Genomic DNA, 24,605 nt, shown 5'->3' with positions numbered 1-24,605 from the left:
TTCTATTTACAAACTTAATAGCTACTGATTTCTATTCAAAATCTTAAATTTTCTTGCTAACCCCATAAATAAATCGTAGGTCTCTCCAACAAGTAATCGTTATATATTTTAAAGAAACAATACTTGAAAAGTTAAAAAAATTACAAATAAATAATAATTACCCAAGTAAAGTTCGCATGTCTAAAACGTTTATTTTATTTTATTAGAAAGTTGAGTATTTTTTAAAGGAAATTTTAGAACTCAGCTATAATAAATTTTCATTTCATCTCTACCCTTTGATAATGCAAAAGCATATTCGTAGTTGTCAATAATTATATTCTCCAATATTTGCTTTCACTATAAATATTTTTAACATAAAATTTAAATATAAGAATATAATTTCAACTTTTATAAGCAACAGTCCACTAAAATATGTAATGGGCCGAGGGGGGCCACTAATAATTACCCAATTTGACTTTAAAATAACACACACTCGCTCTTAATTTCCCTTCAACTCTGTAAAATCTCGCTAGGGTTTACTCACTAAGTTCAGGTACGCAATCTATCTCCACCACTATCCAGTTTATTCTTCATTATTTTTTTGATTTAATTTATTATAATCCTGAATTAGCTAGAATCAAGAATTACTTTATATTTGTATAATTGAATCTCGATAGATGAATACCGGAGTAACTTTCGATAATCTATTATTTTTCGGGTTATCGTATATTTAATCGCGATAAATAAATAATGTGTTGTCGTATTTTTAATCTCAATAAATGAATAATGTGTTTATTGTTTGTATCATTATAGTTTGTGATACTTGATATTTGTTGAAGTTTGTAATAATGGGTGTGGAAAAGGAAGTTCTCCAAGCAGGAACCGGACCTAAGCCGGTTCCTGGTCAAACTGTCGAAGTTCACTGCACTGGTTTTGGTTAGTTCTTTCTTTTTAAAACCCTTGGTATCGAATTTTGTATTGTAGCTGCTGATGTCATTATTATAATAAAAATTTATTGTTGTTCAGGTAAAAACGCAGATTTGTCTAAAAAGTTTTGGAGGTGAGTGTTAACGTTTTTGGAGTTCGATTTTTTCATTTGATTTTGTTTAGGATGATAATTGTGTACAAACAAATTTGTTGACAGAGTTAGTGAGCCGGGATATGTTATAATCATGTCATTGGTTGGATTTGAAAGATAGGATCTGTAATTTTGTGTAATTTTGTGACAAGTCACTTGTCATATTTTTTTTTAGTTTTTCGTTTTGGCGTCTTCAATTTATTATTTTTGAGCAGTTAGGGTGTGATTGTTTGAGTAATTTTACCCAACTACATGTCTTGCCTTAGTATGAAAATTTGTATTATCTCTCTCATTTTTGTTCGATGTTCACATATATTTTTTAGTACAAAGGATCCAGGCCAGAAGCCTTTTTCCTTCAAGATTGGCCAAGGAAATGTCATCAAAGGTTAGTAAACCTTCGTCCATTCCTTTCCTTTTGCTTAATATGAAAATGCTTAATTTGAAAAGGACTGCTTTGTGGTGTTATTTTGACGCAAACTGTCAATTTATTGACCTATAGAGCCCTTAGAGCCCTTACCAGTATGAAGTGCTTATTTTTTCATTGTAGTGATTACTAGCGTATTATGGGTGATAGATGTCGTATGTTTAATACAAGTAATTAAATTGTTTCATAGGTTCACCTATGAATCTTGTCTGTTTTTTGTTCTTTGTTCCGACTTCTGTTGGCAGTTTTAGTTGATAAGTTTTTTGGTTTTGGATCATAACTTAATGAGCCTTAGGTGATTGGTTATGATTAATATTTTTAGGTCATGTTTGTTTCATGTTATTAAGTATGGGATAGGACTATAATCCTTTAAATTTTTCAATCTCATATTTGTTTTGTAAAATTTAGTGAAGACTTATTCAAGGATTATAATCCTTTAAATTATCTTATCCCATGTTTGTTTTGTTGGAGTAGATGAGACAATTATAATCCCCTCTACTATTTGGTAGGGGTGATATTGTTTTATCCCCTCTAACAAGTCAATTTTTAAAGAATTGTAATTTTCTCATTATTATCCCATGTGAAACAAACATAGGATTGCAAAATGTAAAGGACTAAATTCCAATATCAATAACTATCTCTCAAAACAAACATAGGATAAAATGTTAAAGGATTGTAGTTCAATCCTAAACTTAATCCTTCCAAACAAACATGGTATAAGATTATTTAAATCCATGAGATTAAAACTGATAGGATTAGTTATCCCCGGATCACTATCCCTGGATTATAATCCCATGAAATAAACATGGCCTTAAAATGCAGTAGATATTATTGGAGGTTGTAGCTTTATGAACACATGCATATATGATTGGTTATATACCTCTTCAACAACTTCTACGCCTTCAGTGATTTGTTCGGAAATATAATTAACTGATTTGTTGGGTAAGAGCTAAATAATTAACTTTGACGTGCAGTAGGAATGAACGAATCCATAATGTGTTTAATTTAAACTAAGCTTGAGTTTTGAGAGTTGAGACGTCCACCGAACTTTTTAGTTATTATCATTATAATTATAATTATAATTATAATTATAATTATAATTATAACTATAATAATAATAATAATTAGTATTATTGTAGAAAATGATTTATAATTTATTTCATTGCATCCTGTCTTTTATAGATACATTTTGTTCCCTGGTCGTTCTGATCATATCGGTTCTAATAAGTTATTTCATTTTACAGGATGGGATGAAGGTGTGCTGGGAATGCAAGTAGGCGAAGTTGCTAGACTGACGGTAATATATGTATCTTTATTAATCTTTTCCATTCATATTCACATTCACAAAGCAATTAATTCTTTGTCATCACTTTAATTCAAAATCCATTGTCTATATCTATTCCTAGTGGTGGGGATTTAAATTCCATTTGTAATTATTGTTAACTAATGGATTAAATGGTAGACTAGATAAGTAAATTCAATACCATCTGTCGGTTTTGTATCTTCTTACTTTTATAATTTGTATATTATTTTTGAACGTTTTTACAGTGCTCTCCTGACTACGCTTATGGAGCTAGTGGATTCCCAGCGTGGGGTATTAAGCCTAACTCGGTGTTGATATTTGAGATTGAAGTTCTAAAAGCCACTTAAATGCCGGTAAATAGTGGTCAGCGTTGGACAAGTCAGTTCTCTTATATTTTACAGGCTCTGTATGGTAACTTAAGATTGATCGCTGTGAGAACTTTGGAATAAATTTGCTTTGTCATAGCTACTTGTGCTGTATTATTATGTGGTGAGAATGGTGAATCATCCTTTATTGAATCTTTTTGTGTAATTTTGGAGTCATTGATTGTAATTGTGTTTAAAAGTATCTGCATAACATATGTCTTGAGATCCTGATTAGCCATTCTACCCATTTAAGATTTCAGTTTCACAAATTCCTCAGGCCTAAAAACTAAAGTGGTATACAAGATGACCTAGTTTCTAATCATTATTGGGGTATTTGAATTTGGATTGACATACAGGTTGAAACAACTATTTGACATATATGCTATAACACTGTAAAGTATTTCATATTTTTTAGCATTACATGAAAAATTGTGGTTTTTGTTAGGTTTCAATATGCACCCAGGTTTTCTTACATATTTTGAAATTGATTTTTTTGCTCCCTAGTACGTCACATCACATTCATTATATAGTTATCTTGCTAAAACTTACTCCTTCCGTCCCTAAAAACTTTTCTTATTTGTGTTGGACACGTTTGTCAATGCACACTTTTGATTGTTAATATTTTTAATTTCGTATTAGTATTAAATATAAAAACTTCATTGTATTAAAGTACTCATAAATACGAATCCAACGAGATCACTCATGACTATATTTGATCTTATAGATTAGATATAAATTCATAGTCAATCGCTTAACACGAATAGTGTCCGAAGTCAATATAGGAAATGTATTACGGGACGGAGGAAGTATCAATATATATATGGTCTACAAATCCTGACAAGAATATGTCAGCAAGTGGCTTAAAAGAGTGGGAAAAACATGTAGAAAAGAGTCTGGCAATAAACACGAGGCGATGAACCAAGTGTGCTGTAAGCTATTATAATTTTTGAATTAAATAGATACATATAGTTAATGTATGACTCATATTTGAAGTATATAAATACATATAATTGATATATTATAAGATGAAGGAGCATTGTTTCAGAGTTTCAGTGGTACAAGTTCTCTCTTCCGGGGCAATATTAATTCTTTTCTTTACGTGGGAGGTTGGAAGGTCGAGTTTTAGTGATAGACAAAATGTGCATGAAAAGTCTCACAAAATCTCAGGTGGTGATGAAATGTATGATACGAGATTTGTGCATGTAATATATCGATGATTAAGAAAAACATAGATATGTAGTAAAAACACAGGCATATTAATACTTGATCATTTCCAAAAGTAGAAGAGAACAGTCTTATTGTATTAAAACACGGGAGGGTGGGAATCAAAATCAAATCGGTCTTTTTTCTCTCTTAATTTCTCAGACAAACACACACAAACAAACAGAAACATACTGCATATTAGTTGACCCTGGAGCAGACTTTTCTAATTTCACCGGCGCTTCCTGTAAGAACTTGAACCCTTCCCATTTTTACCATAGAAACACCAAAATCCTCGAAGAAATTTGATTTCAAGTGATAAACTTGATGTTTGACATATGTCCTTGTGTTAGGGTCATCAAGTAGGGCAGCATCAGATTGAAAAAGTCCCCTTCTCTTCGAAACAAGGGTATAATAATGTTTATCAAATGTTTTATAACTTCCCGGATCCATCTCTACTAGTGTGGTCTGATCATCAGCTTTACATTTCTCCTTCAACTTAACTATGTAGTTAGAATCCAAACTTGGATCTGTGTCGCCCTTGCCAGTGAAGTTGTATAGACGATTAGCGAATGCATTGCAGTGTGAAGTTCCAATTGTATGGGCACCTATATATTCAATTTACAAGGTCTAAGGTTTGCGCAATATTCAACTTAGCTTTATGTCGTAGTTGTATATGATTCTGCAATGTTGTTCGAGTTTATTCTATTACCTGATAACACAACAAGGTCTTTTCTACTCAAACCTTTTTGATGCCAACGCTGTAGCAATGTAGTTATGTTGTCCATTGAAGATGGCAAGTTTGTTAAAGCTTCATCTATCATCGACACTCTTCCATCTCTTCGCCCAGTTTCCACTTGCCAATATGGTCCTTTTAACTGATAAACAGAGATTAATTAACTCACTGTCACTAAGGCTTGTAATATGAATGCAAGTTTATGCTGTAATGTATCTTTGACAATATCAGTTTTAATTAAACACACCAGATCCTAGATGATTTGGAAATTGGATTATGGACATATAGTGAGATAGATATAAATTGAAAGGCAGTGTTGAGATTTATTAATTTACTGCGACAGTTGCATCTCGAGCTGCTAGCGCGACTATATCAGCACAAGAAACTACGCCAGGGCATGCTTTCTCGACAGCTAACTTAGCTCTATCTATGATTTGGAATCCTCTGAGACTGAGATCGGGAAATGAATCTTTTTCAGCTTGGTTATTTCTTGTTGAGTTTAACAGCACTGAACCCTCGCAACCCTGCAGTACAGGTAACAGTAGGTTCAAATATTAACGGTTTATACGAAAAAAAAACGTTATAAGTATGAAATTCGAATGTACATACCCTAACGAAACAATCATGAAAATGCAGTCTTAACAAAGGGGCGCCAAGAGAAGGTGCAACAGCCATGACCTGATCCATCGTTTCCTTAACTATGGCCTCCGCAGTAGGACATGTTTTCTCGTAAAACCCGACTTTCAAACCCTGTCCATTAGCAAGGCAAAACAAAAAGGACGACAAAATCAACTGAAACAGCCCAATTAGTGAAGATTTAGAAGCAGCCATTTTCATTAAAATCTTGTAACTTCAAGTATTCTAGTTTCTTATGTATGATCTAATTAGCTAGAGTGTGCTGTCCCAATTTATAGGGACTTAAAGTTGTAGCAGTAGTTTTCAGAACGTGGCATGGAATTTGCAGATACTGGTCAGTTAAATCCTGGATTTCGAGTATGTTACCGACTGATATATGCATCAATTCATCCATATACAATAGTGTTAACTGTGTCAAAGCTGCGTGAAACAGTCATATACACAATGACTCTGTGATTGTATGATGCTTTTTTAAGATTTTTTTTTTTGTACACATTTTGTTTAATAAAAATCAGTTGACCTTGATGAAATGTGGCATCATGCCCTGAATGATGAAGGAGGTGCTGTATCAAACAACTCGAACAGTTTTATTAATTTATTCATGTTTCGCTTGTTAAAATAATAATATAAAATTCTGGAAAGAGACTTTCTCCAATATGATTATTTAACATGGCATTAGAGTTCCCACCGGCTGTGGACTCAGGTCACTGCCATATGGGCCCTCGAGACTCGAGGGGAGTGCTTTTATAAAGATTTACATCAAAAAGGAATTTGTGATTCTACTAAAAGACTACTGAAAAAAAAATGTATGAACTAACATTCTCTTGGGCCTACTGACTAGAGTGTGCCTCAGGTTTCTGCATTTCCTATGTGAACTAGATATTATTCTGTCCAGATTATTCAAATCACAACAAGAGATTGCCATCACTTGGAAAGAAATTCTTGGTTCTAAGAGTTAATTTTTTGGGTCTCGACTAAAACTTGCATACATTTAGATTATGATAAATGGCCATTGCCATGCCTTCTGAGGATAGTTTTCCCCGGCCTGGTTGTACCTCAGGGCCACCTCGTCCTGTATTTACAAAATTAGCCCTGCTCCTGTATGCATTTTGTTCTAACCTCAGGGTTGTTATGCGAGGATAAACTCAGGGCCATCAATCCCAGTATAATATTACAGACAATCAATAGCATAACTCCGTGTTCGGCATCAGTAGCTCTGAGCAAGGCATTAGGCACATAATTAGAGGCCACCACCTTGCTTTGCTTACTTGGACAAGTATCAAAACTGGGACTGAGTATATACTTTCTCCAATGGTTGGTTCGTACCTGCTGGGAATAGCTCCGTTCAATTTTATTTTAAAGGTTGAGCTTTTATTTCTTGTTCTCATTGGATTCATCATCAATAATAATAAGGTAAAAAGTGCCATTTGAGAAATTCTCTGGCCTCGTCGCGTCTTTAGAACTGATAGTAGCAAACTGGAACTTGGAACAAAAAGAAAACACCGAGGAAAAAAAAAATTATTTGCCAACTCAGCCTACATGTCTTTTTACTCCATGGTAGGCGAGCTGCATTCTTGCATGCATATTTTCCATCGGATCTACCAAATGGAGCCTCCACAAAACTATTTCATGTGACAAGAGCTTTCTCCTTCCTTAGAACCCACCAAACTGAACGTCTATAATACCCTTTTAACTATGTGTTTGAGTTTAATACCTTGTTGTCATGTGTGAGGGAAAGTTGGGTTTATGCTTTTGGTGAGAAGAGGAAAATTAAACGTTGAGTAGATGCAGTGTCTGCTTTCGGGGCTCAACTCTTTGAAGATATATGAACATATGAATTCACATTTTCAACTAATTTGCCTAATGACAGCTCCTGCTGTATAACTTGAACAAATGCTGTTCAATTTTTGCAGGTAGAGGGCAAAACGGTATTGAGGCTTGCACTATGTAACGGATTCAGGAATTTGCAGAGCATTGCGAGGAAAATGTGACTACCCCAGTTTGTGGAGGTCATGGCATGCCTTTCAGGTACTGTACGTCTACACCTCTTGGTACTTGAAAATTAAAATGCAGTATTGAGATTAATTAATTTATAGCGACGGTTGCATCTTGAGCTGCTAGCGCGAATATATCAGCACTAAAAACTACGCCAGCTGGGCATGCTTTGTCCACAGCTTAGCTCTATTATGATTTGAAATCCTATGAGACTGAGATTGGGAAATTACAAAAAATAGAAAATAAATTAAATAGCTAATATAAATGTTATAGTTAGTTACATAGAAAAGCTAGCATTGCCCAATATATAAGGTAAGCTAGTCAATTTAAAGTTTCCACAGCTCATAAGAAACGCTCTGGACTTGGCTCGACTCCTGAAGTCGTTGGCCGTAGACACCATGACTTAGCTTGACTCAAATTATTCCTCGGCTATAAGTGTTAGAGTATTTTATGGTGTATGCATGTGTACTACCAATTCCAGCTTTTTTCCTTTTACTGTAAAACCATGAGATCCAGCTTTCTCCATTTTATCAAACTCTTAATTTTGGTATTACAAACCTCAACAAAATTTGTCTCTTCATTTTCAAACAATGTCACTGATCAACAAGCTTTACTTTCTTTTAAGACTTCAATAACACTTGATCCATTGGGTGTGCTAGCCTCGTGGAATGATTCTACCCACTTCTGCGAGTGGAATGGTGTTACGTGCAGCCACAGACGACAGAGGGTAACATCACTCAATCTCAGCTCACAACAGTTGGTGGGCACTTTGTCTTCTCATACAGGAAACCTCTCCTTCCTCAGGGCAATTTACCTCAACCTTAACAGCTTTCATGGCTCAATCCCAGATGAAATTGGTCGGTTGTTTCGCCTGCAACATCTTGTTTTGGCAAACAATTCTTTTGCAGGTGGATTTCCTGCCAATTTGAGTCACTGTCGACATATTAGAAACATAAATATGGGTCACAACAATATAGATGGAAAACTACCTACCGAGTTTGCTTCTTGGTCTAAGCTAAACAAGTTTGTTCTTGCGAACAATCATTTTACTGGATCAATTCCACCTTCACTAGGAAACATATCCTCTCTCCGTTACCTTGATCTGCGAAGTAATAATCTAACGGGGGGCATATCTTTGGAAGTTGCTCATCTTTCAAAACTTGAGGTTCTTATATTGGGAACAAACAGTTTGTCGGGAACAGTTCCCCTACCACTGTACAACATTTCATCCCTCTATCTTATTGATCTAAACACTAATGAGTTAGAAGGAATGCTTCCAGCAAGTCTGGGCTTCACTCTTCCGAGGCTACAAGGGTTCTATGCTAGAGAGAACAGATTTTCGGGCCACATTCCACCATCAATAACTAATGCGTTAAATCTTGTTGTATTTGAGATCTCAAGTAACAGTATCACTGGCCCTATACCAACAAACTGGGGCAGCCTTCCGAGTCTTAGTTGGCTAAATCTGGGTGGAAATCCACTTGCAGACAATCAACAAACTGATGACTTGAGCTTCTTCGATTCCCTCGTCAACTGTAGCCGTCTAACAGGATTGAACTTACACAATACTGGTTTAAGAGGGGAGCTACCAAATTCCATTGCAAATCTCTCCACCACTATAGAGTTGCTATTTCTGCATGGAAACAACCTATATGGAAGCATACCTCGTGATATTGGAAAGCTTGTGAAGATGAAAAGTCTTTCGTTGCATCACAACTTCTTAACAGGGACCATTCCAGTAAAAATTGGAGAGCTATCTGAGTTGGGATATTTAGATTTGGGTGCAAACAAAATTTCAGGATTGATTCCAACTTCCATTTGCAACATGACTAAATTAGTTAATCTCGAATTACATGACAATATGCTGCAAGGAAACATACCTAGTGGATTATTTGATATCTCAACTTTAGAGGGACTCTCCCTCTTTAGCAACCGCCTCAACGGTGTGATCCCCGGACAAATTACTGGACTTCCTTCTCAAATTTTTTACCTTCATTTAGACGACAATTTATTAACGGGGACATTGCCATCCAGCACTGGTAACTTGAAGCAGTTGGTACAATTAAATGTGTTCAACAACAAACTAATCGGAGATGTACCCTCTGCTCTGGGTGATTGTGTAATGTTGGAGGGGCTAAGCATGGCTGGAAACCTTTTCCAAGGTAAAATTCCATCTTCTTTTAAATCTTTGAAAAGCCTTGTTTTTCTAGATCTTTCAAACAATAATATGTCTGGAAGTATTCCAAACTTTTTCGATGGGCTTCATCTAATTAGATTCCTTAATCTCTCGTACAACAAGCTTGAAGGAGAAGTGCCTACAGAAGGTCTATTTTCAAATGTTAGTGCATTTTCGGTTGTTGGAAATCTGGGGCTCTGTGGAGGCATTCATATTTTGCAATTGCCTGCTTGTCCAGTGAAAAAGAAAAATACTTTTCCCATGAAATTAATCCTCATTCTAGTTCTTCTGCCCCTTGGTACCTTGTTAGGATGTCTTGCCATCATTTTCTGTCGTCATCGGAAGTCTGAGCAGATGACTGATGTTGTCCAAATATTGCAAGACCAAACATATCCTAGGCTTTCATACCAAGATCTTCTACTAGCTACAAATGAGTTTTCTCCAAACAATTTGATAGGTGTTGGAAGATACAGTTCGGTTTACAGAGGAGTTCTTCAATCACCGGAATACACTGTTGCTGTAAAGGTACTAAGTGTTGAGGTACGCGGAGCCAATAAGAGTTTTCTGGCAGAGTGCGAAACATTGAGGAATATTCGTCACCGAAATCTTGTCAAGATCATCACAGCATGTTCCAGCACTGATTATAAAGGCAATGACTTCAAGGCATTGGTTTTTGAGTTCATGGTGAATGAGAGTCTAGACAATTGGTTACACCCCCCAAGTCCTTCCTATTTAGGGACTCTGAGAAATTTGACTCTACTGCAGAGACTAAATATTTCCATTGATGTTGCACTTGGAATAAAGTACCTACATCACCACAGCCACACAAGTATCGTTCATTGTGACATAAAGCCAAGCAATATTCTTCTGGATGACGAATTTGTTGCTCATGTTAGTGATTTTGGTCTGGCGAGGTTCTCATTTGCTAATACAAGTGACATCAATCAAACACGAACAAATTCAACTGGAGTCCGTGGAACAATTGGATATGTTCCGCCAGGTAAGTACCGATTTTTAAGCAACAAAACTACTCTATTTTGCTTAAAGACCTTAAGGGTTATTTTCAAACTAAATGAACTGTAATATATGGTTATACATCAGTCTTTTTCTTTTTTACTAATCTTTTGGTTGTGCAGAGTATGGAATGGGAGGGGAGATATCTATAGAGGGAGATGTATATAGCTACGGAATTCTTCTGTTAGAGATGTTTTCAGGAAAACGACCTACATGTAGCAGCATAGTAATGGAGAATAGTAATAATCTCCACGACTATGTGAAGATGGCAGTGCCGCAAAGAGTGATGGACATTGTTGACCCACGGATCTTGCTAGATGAAGAAAATCCGGACTTGCCAACAAATGAATCATACAGCAGGGCGGTCATGCAGGAATGCTTGACACTTATATTCGAGGTGGGGATATTATGTTCAGTTGAAATGCCACGAGAACGCCTTGACACTAGTGTTGCTCTGAAGCAGTTACACGTGGCAAGAGACAAACTTCTGCAGCATGGGCAGGCAGTAGCCTAGGTGGGGAGTAAAAATATATCTACATAATAGTAAAAATGCACAACTCGATATCTACAGTGAACACTCCTAATGTGACATGGAGGATCTTTTATGTATAACTTTGCACTTTATCTTTATATTCGTGAAATTGGATCCGTTTGTTTGCTTCATATGATTACAAAGGTTGAGAAAATCTAAATTTTTCCGGAGTTAAACTAACTGGCATATAGATTGTGGAACAATATGCATGCAGGGGTTACTCCTGATTTCTGATTATTTGAAAATTTTAGATAACCGATTTAAAACTAAAGATACACTTGAGACAAAGCCCTACCTCAGCTTCAAATGTTTTCTACAGGACAAGAGTAGATAGTAGAATTTACTGTGAGTCTTTACATCTGATATGCTCTGTTTTTTCTGAAATTCGATGGCTCGATACATAATATAATAATCTAACTGTCAAGACAAATGGGACAGTCTCTTATGCAAATGGGACGGTCCCTTTACAAATGAGACAATGAATGAGACAGTCTCAATTAACTGAATGAGACAGTCTCAATTAACTGCAGAATATAAATAACAGTAAAAAATGTAGAATGCTGAAAACTTAATAAGTAATAATACCAGAAGTTTTTACTTGGTTCGGCCCCTACACCTAGTCTATGGCCTACATCAAAGTCCCCATGCCAACTAGCATAGAGAATTTATTATATCAACTTTAATAAAAGAACTTACAGTCTTTTCCTTGATTACAAATATAACACCTGCAAGAAACCCTTTCCCAAGCTACCTTGCTACATAGCCCACTGCTATTCCTTAGCCTTCTAGCTACCTTGCTATACTTTGAAATCAAGTTTGCCACAACCCGACACAAAATTGATATGAATAAACGCAATAGATAACAATGAAATATTACAATTCAAACTAGGCTTCTTGTTTGACTGGATATTCAAGAGATATAAAACAAGAATGGTGTTTCAGATTATAAAGATAGAACATGGAATCATTAGGTGTAATCTGAAAATATGAGATGTGTCTTCTTCTTAAATAGAATATTCAAGAGAATGAAATAAGAAGAGTTTTTCAGAGAATGAAGATAGAACGTGGAATAAGCACTCTTGTTGAATCTGAAAAACAAGATGTGTATATATACACACAAATCTAACGGGGTTTGATTTTCAAAATAAAATAGAGATAAGATTGGATAATCTATTTGTTTGAAAATATTTGAATAAGTCCTTGTAAAACAACCCGTTAGTTGGTTGTAAAAGATAAACCTTAGAAATGATAAGATTAGAATAGTTCAAATATGTTTATCAAGATAGAGTTTGTTTTGAAGATAAACTTGTTTACCCAGTCAAATAGAATTACAAAAACCCTATCACTTACAACAACTAAATTCCATAATCTGCATTCTCTACGTACATCTTGAATTAGGTCATCATCAGAAATCTGCAAATCAACATTCTCCCTCTTTTATGATGATGACAAAGAGAACAATTGCCCCCCTATCAAAAACACTTTAAGCTCTGTTCAAGATGTTAGTAACAACAAAATAGCATATGCAGATTATATCTTTATGCAACAGATATAACAATAAATATAAAATCAAATGAAATCAGTACATAATCAAACTCTCAAAATCGAAAAACAACTCTTTCTCCCCCTCAACATCATAAAAGGGATAAAAGAATTAATCACAAAAGGAACACATACCAAGTTCTCGACGCATCAAACAAAATCTATCTTCAGCTAAAGGCTTAGTGAAGATATCTGCACGCTGTTTCTCAGTAGATATGTAAATAAGTTCAATATTACCTTTAGAAACATTATCTCGTAGAAAATGGTGACAAACATCAATATGGTTAGTACGAGAATGCATGACAGGATTTTTAGAGATATTAATTGCAGAGGTATTATCACAATAAATAGGAATATTTGAGTAAGAAATACCAAAATCCTGCAATGTTTGTTGCATCCACAAAATTTGAGAACAACAACTTCCAGCTGCAATGTACTCTCCTTCAGCGGTAGAAAGAGCTACTGAAGTTTGCTTTTTACTATGCCATGCAACTAAACAATCTCCTAAAAATTCACAAGCACCACTTGTGCTTTTTCTATCAACCTGTGACCCTGCATAGTCAGCATCTGAAAAACCGATTAAGTCAAAGGAAGAGGAGCTTGGATAAAATAATCCCAAGTCACTCGTACCGTTCAAATATTTAAAAATACGTTTAACGGCATTCAAATGAGATTCTTTAGGTTGAGATTGAAAACGAGCACACAAGCACACACTATACATAATGTCAGGTCGTGAGGCAGTTAAATATAACAATGAACCAATCATACCTCGAAATTTAGTGACATCTACAGGTGTACCTTGTTCATCCTTTGAAAGCTTAACTGAAGTACTCATCGGAGTTGATTTAGGTGTGACATGATCAAGTGCAAACCTTTTGAGTAAATCCTTTATGTACTTGCCTTGGTGAATAAATATTCCTGCATTAGACTGATTAATTTGCAAACCTAGAAAGTACTGCAATTCACCCATCAAACTCATATCGAATTCCTTATGCATGCAATCAGAAAACCACTTACACAGAGATTCGTTAGAAGATCCAAATACAATATCATCAACATAAACTTGAACTAATAGAAAGTTATCACGTTTATGAAAAATAAAGAGAGTTGGATCGAGTGTACCACGAATGAAACCATTGTTCACAGGAAACTGACTGAGACGCTCGTACCAACAACGAGGGGACTGTCTCAATTCATAGACAGATTTCTTGAGCTTGTAAACATAGTTAGGGTACTTCTCATGAATAAAACCTGGAGGCTGCTTCACGTAGACTTCTTCCTTAAGATAACCATTTAGAAATGCGCTTTTGACGTCCATCTAATAGAGCTTGAACTTCTTGTGAGCTGCAAAAGCCATTAAGATTCGAATAGCTTCTAAACGAGCTACTGGAGCATATGTCTCATCGAAATCGATTCCTTCCTGCTGGTTGTATCCCTGAGCAACCAAACGAGCTTTATTTCGAATGATATTTCCATCTTCATCCTTCTTATTCTTGAAAACCCAACGAGTACCAATGATCTTGGCATCCTGAGGAGGTTGGACGAGTTCCCAAACATCACAACGCTCGAACTGATTCAATTCCTCCTGCATTGCAACATACCAGTGTTCATCTGCAACTGCTTCTTGAGCATTCTTTAGTTCGAATTCAGCAACAAAAGCACAGAATGCACACAGATTGTGAAATCTGCTTCGAGTAGAAATTCCTTGATCTAAATCAGTGAGAAGATTATCTGGTGGATGGTTCTTCACAGTCCTAGAAGATTTAGGAAGTTGAATATTACTCATCTCTTCCTCATTAAAATTATCTGTCTGGAAATGAATAGGAGTTGTCTCTTTCAAAAGAGACTGCCTCATTTTCGCTTGTGACGCTTTATCCGGAGGAGTAACAGAATTCACATTTGAATTACTATCAGGAGTCTTTGGAGAGCCAGAAGATTCATCTGAAGCTTGAGTAGATCCTGAAGAATTGTCAGAAGACTGAGATGGACCTGGAGAGTCTTGACTGCTTAATTTGTCAGAATGAGACTGACTCTTTCCAGAATGAGACTGTCTCATTTGGGAATGAGACGAAAGATCCGCAGTGTCTTCATCAATTTGAGATATATTCCTCGAGGATTCATTGAAAGCAATATTGATGGATTCTTCTACTTTATTCTTGACAGAATTATAAACACGATAAGCTTTGCTTGATGTAGAATATCCCAAGAAAATTCCTTCCATAGATTTCACATCGAACTTGCCTCGATTATTTTGAGTATCTAAAATAAAACATTTGGAACCAAATACTCGAAAATAACTAATGTTAGGAGTCCTTTTCTTAAGCAATTCATACGGAGTTTTAAGCAAAATAGGACGAATAAGTACTCTATTTAAAACATAACAGGAAGTGTGTACCGCTTCAGCCCAAAATTTTCTTGGAAGCTTACTCTCATGCAGTAGAGTTCTGGCAGTTTCCTGTAAAGTCTTGTTCTTGCATTCTACTACTCCATTCTGCTGAGGAGTTCGAGGAGCTGAGAATTCATGAGTGATTCCTCTCGATTTGCAGAAGGTTACGAAATCCTTCTCGAATTCACCTCCATGATCACTACGAATAGTCTTGAGCTTATATGAATACTTAGTCTCAAGGTTAGTAATAAGATCCTTAAACTCAACAAAAGCTTCATCCTTAGTTCGTAAAAATAATACCCAAGTAAAACGAGAATAATCATCAACTATAACAAAAGCATAATTCTTACCTCCCAAGCTTACATACCTTTCTGGACCAAAAAGATCTAGATGAAGGAGCTGCAAAGGAACAAAAGTTGATACTTTATTCTTAGCGGTAAAGGAAGTTTTCACCTGTTTTCCAAGTTGGCAAGCTGTACAAGGTTCTATTTTCTTGTACTTCAGCTTTGGTAAACCTCGTACCAAATCATGAGAAGATATCTTCTGAAGAAGATCCATGTGAACATGACCTAGACGTCGATGCCAAAGATTCTGCTGATCTTGAACAGTAGTAAGACAGATTTCCTCCTGCTGTTCATCAAAATCTAACACGAAAATATTTCCTTTCCTCTTGGCAACTAAGGCAAACTCGTTAGACTTAGTACCGATATAGCATACATCTTTATCGAACTTAACCTTATGGCCAGCATCAGTAAGTTGACTTACACTAATAAGATTATATTTCAAACCATCAACTAAACGAACATTAGAAATAGCAAACCTGTCATTACCAATGGTGCCTTTTCCAATAATTCTGACGGTGTTTGAATCTCCAAGAGTAACTAAGCCACCTTCCTTGGCAACTAGAGATAGAAACTTGGATTTATCACCTGTCATGTGACGTGAACAACCACTGTCGATGATCCATTTATTTTGCGGAACATGGACCTTCAAACAGACCTGCAAGAATTGCTTTATCTCTTAGGTACCCACTTAACCTTGGGTCCTGGTTGGTTAGTATCACAAATCTTATATAAATGTCTATCTGATTTCTTAATCCACATCTGAATAATATTAACAGATGTATTAGCAGATTTATATCTAGTAGACGATTTATAAGATGAGTTAGAGGAGTGGCCCTTGATACCACATAATCTAGATTCAGATGTAGGGTGACCAGCTTTGCCACAATCTCGACATTTCTCATAAGGCATCTTATATTTCATAGGAGCTCGCTTATACCCTCCTTGAAATGCACGTTTCTTGATTGATTCACATCCTAAACCTCCTTTATCAAGAGAAGATTTTTGTTCACCAAGAAGAGCATTCAAAGTTCCTTCTCCATGGAAACATTTTGCTAAATCCTTTTCAAGCTGTTCAACTTTCTGCTTTAATTCAGGAACCAAGGGATCAAGAGCATTGTCTTCTTTAACAGTTTCTAGATCAACAGAGATTGACTCTTTCTTCAAGGCTTCAAGGCATACATCTTTCATCTCAATCTCATTTTTGAGATATTAATTTTCTTAGTAAGTTTTGAAATCCTTTCAAGCAAGTATTTGTTCTCGGCAACCAAGGCTTCTTCCTTCATAGGGTCATCCATTTCACTAAGAACTTCACTTAATGCTTGTTTTAAATAAGCATTCTTTTCTTTTAACTTCTTAACCTGGACCTGCAAATTCAACATGAATGAAGGTATAGTTGAATTATACTTAATATTATGTACCTCATCATTGTCACTGGAGTTGTCCTCTAGTCCTGCAAAATAAAGTTGAGCAACTTCATCATCTGAATCGATCTCCACGTCAGATTCATCATCACTCCAAGTAATTAATGCCTTCTTTTTGTTCTTCAGCTTGTAGCAGTCCTTTTTGAAGTGCCCTTTCTTTCCACACTCAAAACAAGTATCCTTTCTTTGATTCATTTTAACCTCCTTGCTCGGATTAGATTTGAAGTCTTTCTTTAAAAACTGTGACTTCATAGGTCATTTGGAAGCATTCCGTTTGGCAAGAAATTTATGAAACTTCTTTGTTAGAAGAGCAATCTCTTCATCAGAATCATCAGGAGAGTCGTCTGCATCTGCATTAAGTGCAAGAGTTTTCTTACGAGGAGCTTCATCTTCTTCATCATATCTGCATAGCTGATTTTCGAATTCTTCCAATTCACTGAACATTATTAGAGTGTCCATAGTCGAAAGTAGTGTTGAATCCTGCAGAATGGTAACCTTTGGAGCAAACTTCTTTGGCATTGTTCTGAGGATTTTCCTATTGATCTCAGATTGAGGAATGATCCTTTCCAGAAGTGAGATAGAGTACATCATTGTCAGGAATCTCCCTTGAGCATCTCGCACGCTTTCATCTCTTTCCAACCTGAAACCTTCATAGTCACTCATGAGCATACTTAATTTTACTTCACATACCTTAGACGTGCCTTCGTGGCTGACTTTGATCGTATCCCAGATCTGCTTGGCAGTAGTACATGCTGATACTTTTCTTAATTCTGTAGCTACCATGCCATTGAGAAGTGAGTTCATAGCTTTAGCATTGGAGTTCATTACATTCACTTCTTCAGGAGAAAGATCCTTGAGAGATTTTGGCTTCCCTTCTTTCATGGGAATTGTAAAACCATTTTCTACAACATCCCATTCGAATGCATCACGTTGGAGAAAGATTTTCAACCGAGACTTCCAGTCATTGTAGTTTTCAGCACCATGAAGCAGTGATGGATAATTGTTTGAATACCTATCTGGTTGAGCCATAGATCGCTAGAAAAATAAACACTAAAAAGAGAATTAAATGCACCTGCTCTGATACCAAATAAAATTCGATGGCTCGATAGATAATATAATAATCTAACTGTCAAGGCAAATGGGACAGTCTCTTATGCAAATGGGACAGTCCCTTTACAAATGAGACAATGAATGAGACAGTCTCAATTAACTGCAGAATATAAATAACAGTAAAAAATGTAGAATGCTGAAAACTTAATAAGTAATAACACCAGAAGTTTTCACTTGGTTCGGTAACTACACCTAGTCTATGGCCTACATCCAAGTCCCCATGCCAACTAGCATAGAGAATGTATTATATCAACTTTAATAAAAGAACTTACAGTCTTTTCCTTGATTACAAATATAGCACCTGAAAAAAACCCTTTCCCAAGTTACCTTGCTACCTAGCCTACTGCTATTCCTTAGCCTTCTAGCTACCTTGCTATACTTTAAAATCAAGCTTGCCACAACCCGGCACAAAATTGATATGAATACACGTAATAGATAAGAATGAAATATTATAATTCAAACTAGGCTTCTTGTTTGACTGGATATTCAAGAGATATAAAACAAGAATGGTGTTTCAGATTATAAAGATAGAACATGGAATCATTAGGTGTAATCTGAAAATATGAGATGTGTCTTCTTCTTAAATAGAATATTCAAGAGAATGAAATAAGAAGAGTTTTTCAGAGAATAAAGATATAATGTGGAATAAGCACTCTTGTTGAATCTGAAAAACAAGATGTGTATATATACACACAAATCTAACGGGTTTTGATTTTCAAAATAAAAAAGAGATAAGATTGGATAATCTATTTGTTTGAAAATATTTGAAGAAGTCCTTGTAAAACAACCCGTTAGTTGGTTGTAAAAGATAAACCTTAGAATTGATAAGATTAGAATAGTTCAAATAGGTTTATCAAGATAGAGTTTGTTTTGAAGATAAACTTGTTTACCCAGTCAAATAGAATTACAAAAACCCTATCACTTACAATAACTAAATTCCATAATCTGCATTCTCTACGTACATCTTGAATTAGGTCATCATCAGAAATCTGCAAATCAACATTTTCAACTTGCCTTTGATAAATAATTGTAATTAAGGAACGTTGGTACGAGTTGCTGAATGTCATGTGTTTCTTAGTAACTGTAATTTACTATATCATAGGATTTCACCATTCTTCTGTTTTAGTCCTGATTATTAGTCCCAAATAGAACCATCAGAAATGGTGGCTTGGTAGTCATCATCAACTCATACAAATTCATGGGTTTCTTCTGCTGTATGTGAAATACGAGTAGTGGAAGTGCTAATTTTGGTTATTTGTAAATTCCTAGTGGATTGTTTATAAATGCAGCTGATCAACTTCTAGATTCGAGCACCCCGGAAGAGTCAATAATAGTGACACCGGGGGCTTCAGTCCACCAATTCAACGATCAAAACACGCCAACAAAGGGTTTCCTCTTGTCCTCTTGCGGGGAGTCAATAATTCGACTCCTGGTATGTGTGTAGTTAATTAACAAATGAAAAAAGCAATCAAAACTAGACCCGGTAATACTGGTGTACGACACGTGAACACGGTACGAAATGACACGAATAATTAGTATTTGGTTCGAAAATTTGGTACACGAACACGAAAGTAGACGAACACGAAAAAACACGAATATAATTAGTGTCGGGTTCGGGTTTCCAATATCAGTGTTCTGAAAAGCGCATTAAGCGGCTGCCTAAGCGGAATCGGACCATTAAGCACTTCGATTTTATACTAATCGGAGAATTAAGCGTTTTAAAGATTAAGCGGCCTTATAAATGGATTAAGCGGTAATTAAAAGGATTAAACGGTCATTAAGCGGTCAAACCTATTTTGGCTTGTCAAATTTTTAATTTTAAGTATTAATTTCTATTTTAATAAAACAATGATCTTGATTAAAAAATAAATATATATAAGTTTTTAAGAAAAATTTATATTTATATTCTTGATACTTTATTTACTTTCATTATTTTAGTATTACATATATTATTATTATATATAAAATTTTAAATAAATATTATTTATCCGCTTATAGACCCGCTTAAAATTCCGCTTAAGCGTCCGCTTAACCGCTAAAAGGTCTTCCCACCGCTTAGGACCGATTTGCGCTTTTCAGAACACTGTCCAATATAGGTACACGACACGGAACGAAAGTACAAAGAATAAATAAATAATTAAATTTTTAAAAATAATATATATATATATATGGGTTTTGGTATATATATATATATATGGATTTTGGTCCATAACCCCGGGTGGTTGTAGTAACCACCTTCCACATTAAGGCATTGCGGCAGTACTAACAACATTGTTTCATTGCACCAAACACAATGAAACAATGTTGCAGGTACTGCCGCATTGTTTCATTGCAACAGTACTGCCGCATTGTTTCACTGCAACCCCGCAATGACACAATGAAGCAGTGATTTAATTTTTTAAATAACAAAAAATCATATTTTAATGAATTAATTTATTTCCGATAATAACGGAGTTAAAAAGTATATAATTAATTTTAACAACCACTTGTTCTATATTTAATAATTTTATTACTACTTCCCATTTATATTATCAATTGTATAATGAGTTAAGAATTTAAAATTAAATTAGGTATATAATCAGAAAAATAATTAAAATATTAGTTTTAATGAAAAACATAAAAAACCGCAGATGATAGCTGAAATGTATGAATGGAGTATTGCTATGATTGTTTATTGATCGAAATGTGTCGTCTTCCATTTAAAAAAAGAAGAATAAAATGGTATAAAAAATCCCCCCCCCGCAATGTGTCAATGCGGGAGGTGTTAACCACAACCACAACCACAACATATTTAAAACCCGTCGGCAGGTGGTTGAAGAGCCACCTGCCGCATTGTGTCATTGCTACTCCCTCAATGAAACAATGCGACAGGTGGCCGAGTTATTTTTATATAGTTTGTTACCCAAAAATTTTTAACATTTTGGGGGCTAAGTTGTTTTATATTTTTTTATAGGTAAAGAAAATTCGATAAAATTTCATTTTTTTAGTTTTTCACATTTTCAATTTTTAGCATTATATTTGTTTACTATAAATTAAAAATTGATAAATTAAATTGGACAAGTACAAGAAAGAAAAAACATTAAATAATTTATTTCATTCAAATATAAATGGAGTATATTCAAATATTTTCTTAAATAAAATACATAATAACTTAAATATTTTATTCAGACGAGAATGATCAAGCTTTAACGGTGTTGGAAGAATCGCCTTTATCACCCTTATCGTCGTCCTTCTTTCTCTTCAACTATTCCGCCTTCGCCTCATTTTCCTTTTTTTCTTGCATTCAAGCGCCATTTGAATACGGCGGAGAGCTATTGCCAAGTCTTCTTCTCCTTCGGGCCCGTCGTAAGCCACAACATCGATAAATACCTTGTTATTGTCCAAATCATAGTAGAAAACCATTTTTCGGAAAATAGAGAAGAGAATGTTGAAGAGAAAATATTGAATGAAAATAGAAAAGAGAATGTTGAAAAGAAATGAGATTACAAAAGCTATTTATAGGCTGAAAATCTGAATTTTAAAATCCAAAAATTAAATTTATGCACAGAAAAAAAATATTGCGGAAGCTGAGGGGTGGGACTGTTGACTAGTCTGCCGCAATGACATAATGCGGCAGGAACAACTGCAGTATTACTTCAAAGCGGCAAGCCCTTCTGCAGCAATGAACCAATACGGTGGGTCGGTCAAACCCCCCAACATTTGACCTGTCAATTTTTATTAATATTGGCACAAAAATTGATATTGATTTAATATTTGCACAAAAATTAAGTTTGAATTCACAACAAATTATAAAATTAATAATATAAATTTATTATTAAAATTGATAATATTATTTTTTTAACTAAAATAACTCATATGATAATTTTTAAAAACATAAAACTCACAAAATTTTGTAATAATAAAAATTCAAAAATACTATTTGAAAAAATAATTAAAAATAACTTTTTCATTTTTAAAAATATTACAAATTCATTTTTAATCAGAGTCCTCCCACATTGACTCATTGTTGCAGTACAAGTCCGTAATGCGTGATTGTGGGAGGAACTTTGCCTTAATGGCTCCAAAGCTGGTTGGTGGTTATCTTTAATGGGTCACTCCAACAATGTTTCATTGCTGGAATGTTTCATTGCTGGAGATAGTTTGTTGTCGGAGACAGTTTGTTTGATTCAACATTTACTTTCTTATTCCTCATTTTACAATTTACAATTTACAATTTACTTTCAATAGTTTCAAATTTTTTGGTTATTGATTCATCAAAGGTGATCTCAAAAGGTTAGTTTTCGATTGTTGATGGCTTCTTTTTTATTTAAAGCTTGTAGTTCTTCTAGTGAAAATAATAATTAAGATTATTATACCCCCGTTAGACGAAACCCCGTAGCTCATCGTAAGTTATTTGTTGATGAAGATATTGTAAATCTTGATAGTGATGATAATATGAATAATGTTGGTGGTGATAATATTGATGTTGATAATGTTAGTAGTCATAATGTTGATAATGTTGGTGGTGATAATGTTGATTTTGATAATGTTGGTGGTGATAATGTTGGCGGTCATAATGTTGATGATAACGTTGGTGGTGATAATTTTGACGGTGAAATTGTTGATGACGTAAAAGATGAGAAAAATGTTGAGAAAATGAATCATGGATTTAAGAGGAGTAACGATGTTGTGCCTTATGTCGGCAAGATTTTCGATATATTGGATGATGCAGAAGCATTTTATAGGAATTATGGTCGAAAAGAGGGATTCGAGATAATAATTAGGAATACTCATAAGCGAACAAACACAAATGAACCATCATACCGTTTGCTTATTTGTCGAAAAGGTGGAAGGGTAGGAGCGACGCTTTTGGATTTTGGTAAAGGAAAACGAGTTAAGGAGGTAATTCCACGAATGAATTGTGGTGCTCGAATGTGTGTCGTTCACAAAGTGAAGATGGACAAATGGCAAATTAGTTCGGTGGATTTAGAACACAATCATAAATTGGTGTCGCCGGAAAAAGTTCAATTTTTTCAAAGATCACTCAACATAGATCCTATGACGCGATCATTGATTGAGTTGTTTAACAAATCGAGAATTGAGACGAGCAAAGTAATGAAGTTTCTTAGCGAGACAAAGGGGGGTGTTGAAAATCTCGGTTTTTCTAATCAAGAAGGACGTAATGTCATATGTGATATTCGGCGCCGAGTGTTTGATTCGGGTGATGCGGAGTGCGGATTACTTTTGATACGAGAACTACAAGAAAATAGTTTTGGTAATTTCTTTTATCGGGTGGATGTAGATGATGAGAATCGTGTACGGGGTTTGGTGTGGGTTGATCCTTGGTCCATGAACGCGTACAAGAATTTTGGTGATGTGGTTACGTTCGATTCAACTTACCGGACGAATAGGTATTGTATGCCTTTCATACCTATTACGGGCATAAACCACCATTATCAAAATATACTATTTGGATTTGCACTTGTAAGGGATGAGACTGAGGCATCGTATAAGTGGGTTTTGAGGACATGGTTGGAAGCCGTCGACAATAAAACGCCTCGAACAATTATTACTGATCAAGACATTGTATTGGGAAATGCCATTGCCGAGGTCATACCTATGCCACAAACAAAACATACATATTGTACATGGCATATAAGTAGTAAGTTTCCCGAGAAGTTGTCTTATTTGTACACAAATTATCCGGAGTTCAAGACAGAGTTTAATGCACATGAGTACAAGTCGTTGACACCTACAGAATTTGAAGGTAGATGGGAGCAATTAGTCGAGAAGTACTGTTAGATATATTTGTGATGTCATGTCTAATAGTGATTTGTGTTTAGTTTTCAGATATTGACTAACAGGACAAATCAGGTCTTAACTGGAAATCAGTACTTATACTGAAGTCAGAACTTAAGATATCAGAACTTAAGTTATCAGAACTTAAGATATCAGAAAATATTTATCAGGAGATAATATAAGGACTTAAGAAGACGTTCAGATAAGGAAGACGACATTGAAAGGAAAGAAGATCAAGACTAAAACAAGAAGAGATATGCATGGAGAAGAATTCTATGAAGAATAGAAGACTTAGAGGAAAAGATAACTAATTGATATATTTGAGGATGCAGACTTATATTCGATATCAATTAGAAGATTATCTTGTAACTATGTGTCTATTTAAACAAAGCATAGGGTTTACACTAAAAGTGTTATCTTAATTGAGATATTATTCATTGTAACCCTAACAGCTCTCATGATATTTGTTCATCACTGAGAGAGGACGGTTCCATTTCAATACTGTTTTATTAATAAGATTATTTTGTGTTACATACTTGTGTTCTTAATTCGATTTAATTGTAGTATACACTGTATTCAACCCCCT

General features: G+C 35.0%; 4 protein-coding genes across 5 annotated transcripts; 3 read left to right on the top strand and 1 right to left on the bottom strand.

The window, feature by feature from the left end:
• The first annotated feature begins 382 nt into the window (after positions 1–382).
• LOC141673102 (peptidyl-prolyl cis-trans isomerase FKBP12) lies at positions 383–3,315 on the top strand. Of its 2 annotated transcripts, none has more exons than XM_074479834.1 (6): positions 383–532; positions 793–915; positions 1,006–1,039; positions 1,381–1,442; positions 2,726–2,778; positions 3,030–3,315. In XM_074479834.1, the coding sequence occupies exons 2-6, from the start codon at positions 828–830 to the stop codon at positions 3,129–3,131; spliced, it is 339 nt and encodes a 112-aa protein (XP_074335935.1). In that variant the 5' UTR covers positions 383–532; positions 793–827; the 3' UTR covers positions 3,132–3,315. The 2 variants fall into 2 exon arrangements, with proteins under 2 accessions (XP_074335935.1, XP_074335936.1); XM_074479835.1 differs by having other exon boundaries at positions 425–532; positions 819–915.
• A 1,151-nt stretch (positions 3,316–4,466) lies between these two features.
• On the bottom strand, positions 4,467–5,948 carry LOC141672591 (peroxidase 27-like). The gene is made up of 4 exons (XM_074479227.1): positions 5,695–5,948; positions 5,421–5,609; positions 5,062–5,227; positions 4,467–4,957 (listed from the first exon to the last, which is right to left on the bottom strand). The coding sequence occupies exons 1-4, from the start codon at positions 5,920–5,922 to the stop codon at positions 4,551–4,553; spliced, it is 990 nt and encodes a 329-aa protein (XP_074335328.1). The 5' UTR covers positions 5,923–5,948; the 3' UTR covers positions 4,467–4,550.
• A 2,967-nt stretch (positions 5,949–8,915) lies between these two features.
• LOC141672658 (receptor kinase-like protein Xa21) lies at positions 8,916–11,545 on the top strand. The gene is made up of 2 exons (XM_074479303.1): positions 8,916–10,892; positions 11,029–11,545. Exons 1-2 carry the CDS (start codon positions 8,987–8,989, stop codon positions 11,418–11,420), a joined length of 2,298 nt encoding a protein of 765 aa, XP_074335404.1. The 5' UTR covers positions 8,916–8,986; the 3' UTR covers positions 11,421–11,545.
• Positions 11,546–22,675: 11,130 nt separating this feature from the next.
• Positions 22,676–24,022, top strand: LOC141673507 (protein FAR1-RELATED SEQUENCE 5-like). The gene has a single exon (XM_074480256.1). It carries the CDS (start codon positions 22,676–22,678, stop codon positions 24,020–24,022), a length of 1,347 nt encoding a protein of 448 aa, XP_074336357.1.
• Positions 24,023–24,605: the final 583 nt, after the last annotated feature.

The sequence above is a fragment of the Apium graveolens genome, chromosome 7 (assembly GCF_009905375.1).
Source record: "Apium graveolens cultivar Ventura chromosome 7, ASM990537v1, whole genome shotgun sequence".
Lineage (NCBI taxonomy): Eukaryota > Viridiplantae > Streptophyta > Magnoliopsida > Apiales > Apiaceae > Apium > Apium graveolens.
The sequence above is the reverse complement of the archived record's forward strand: the minus strand, read 5'-3'. Positions and strand labels throughout refer to the sequence as shown.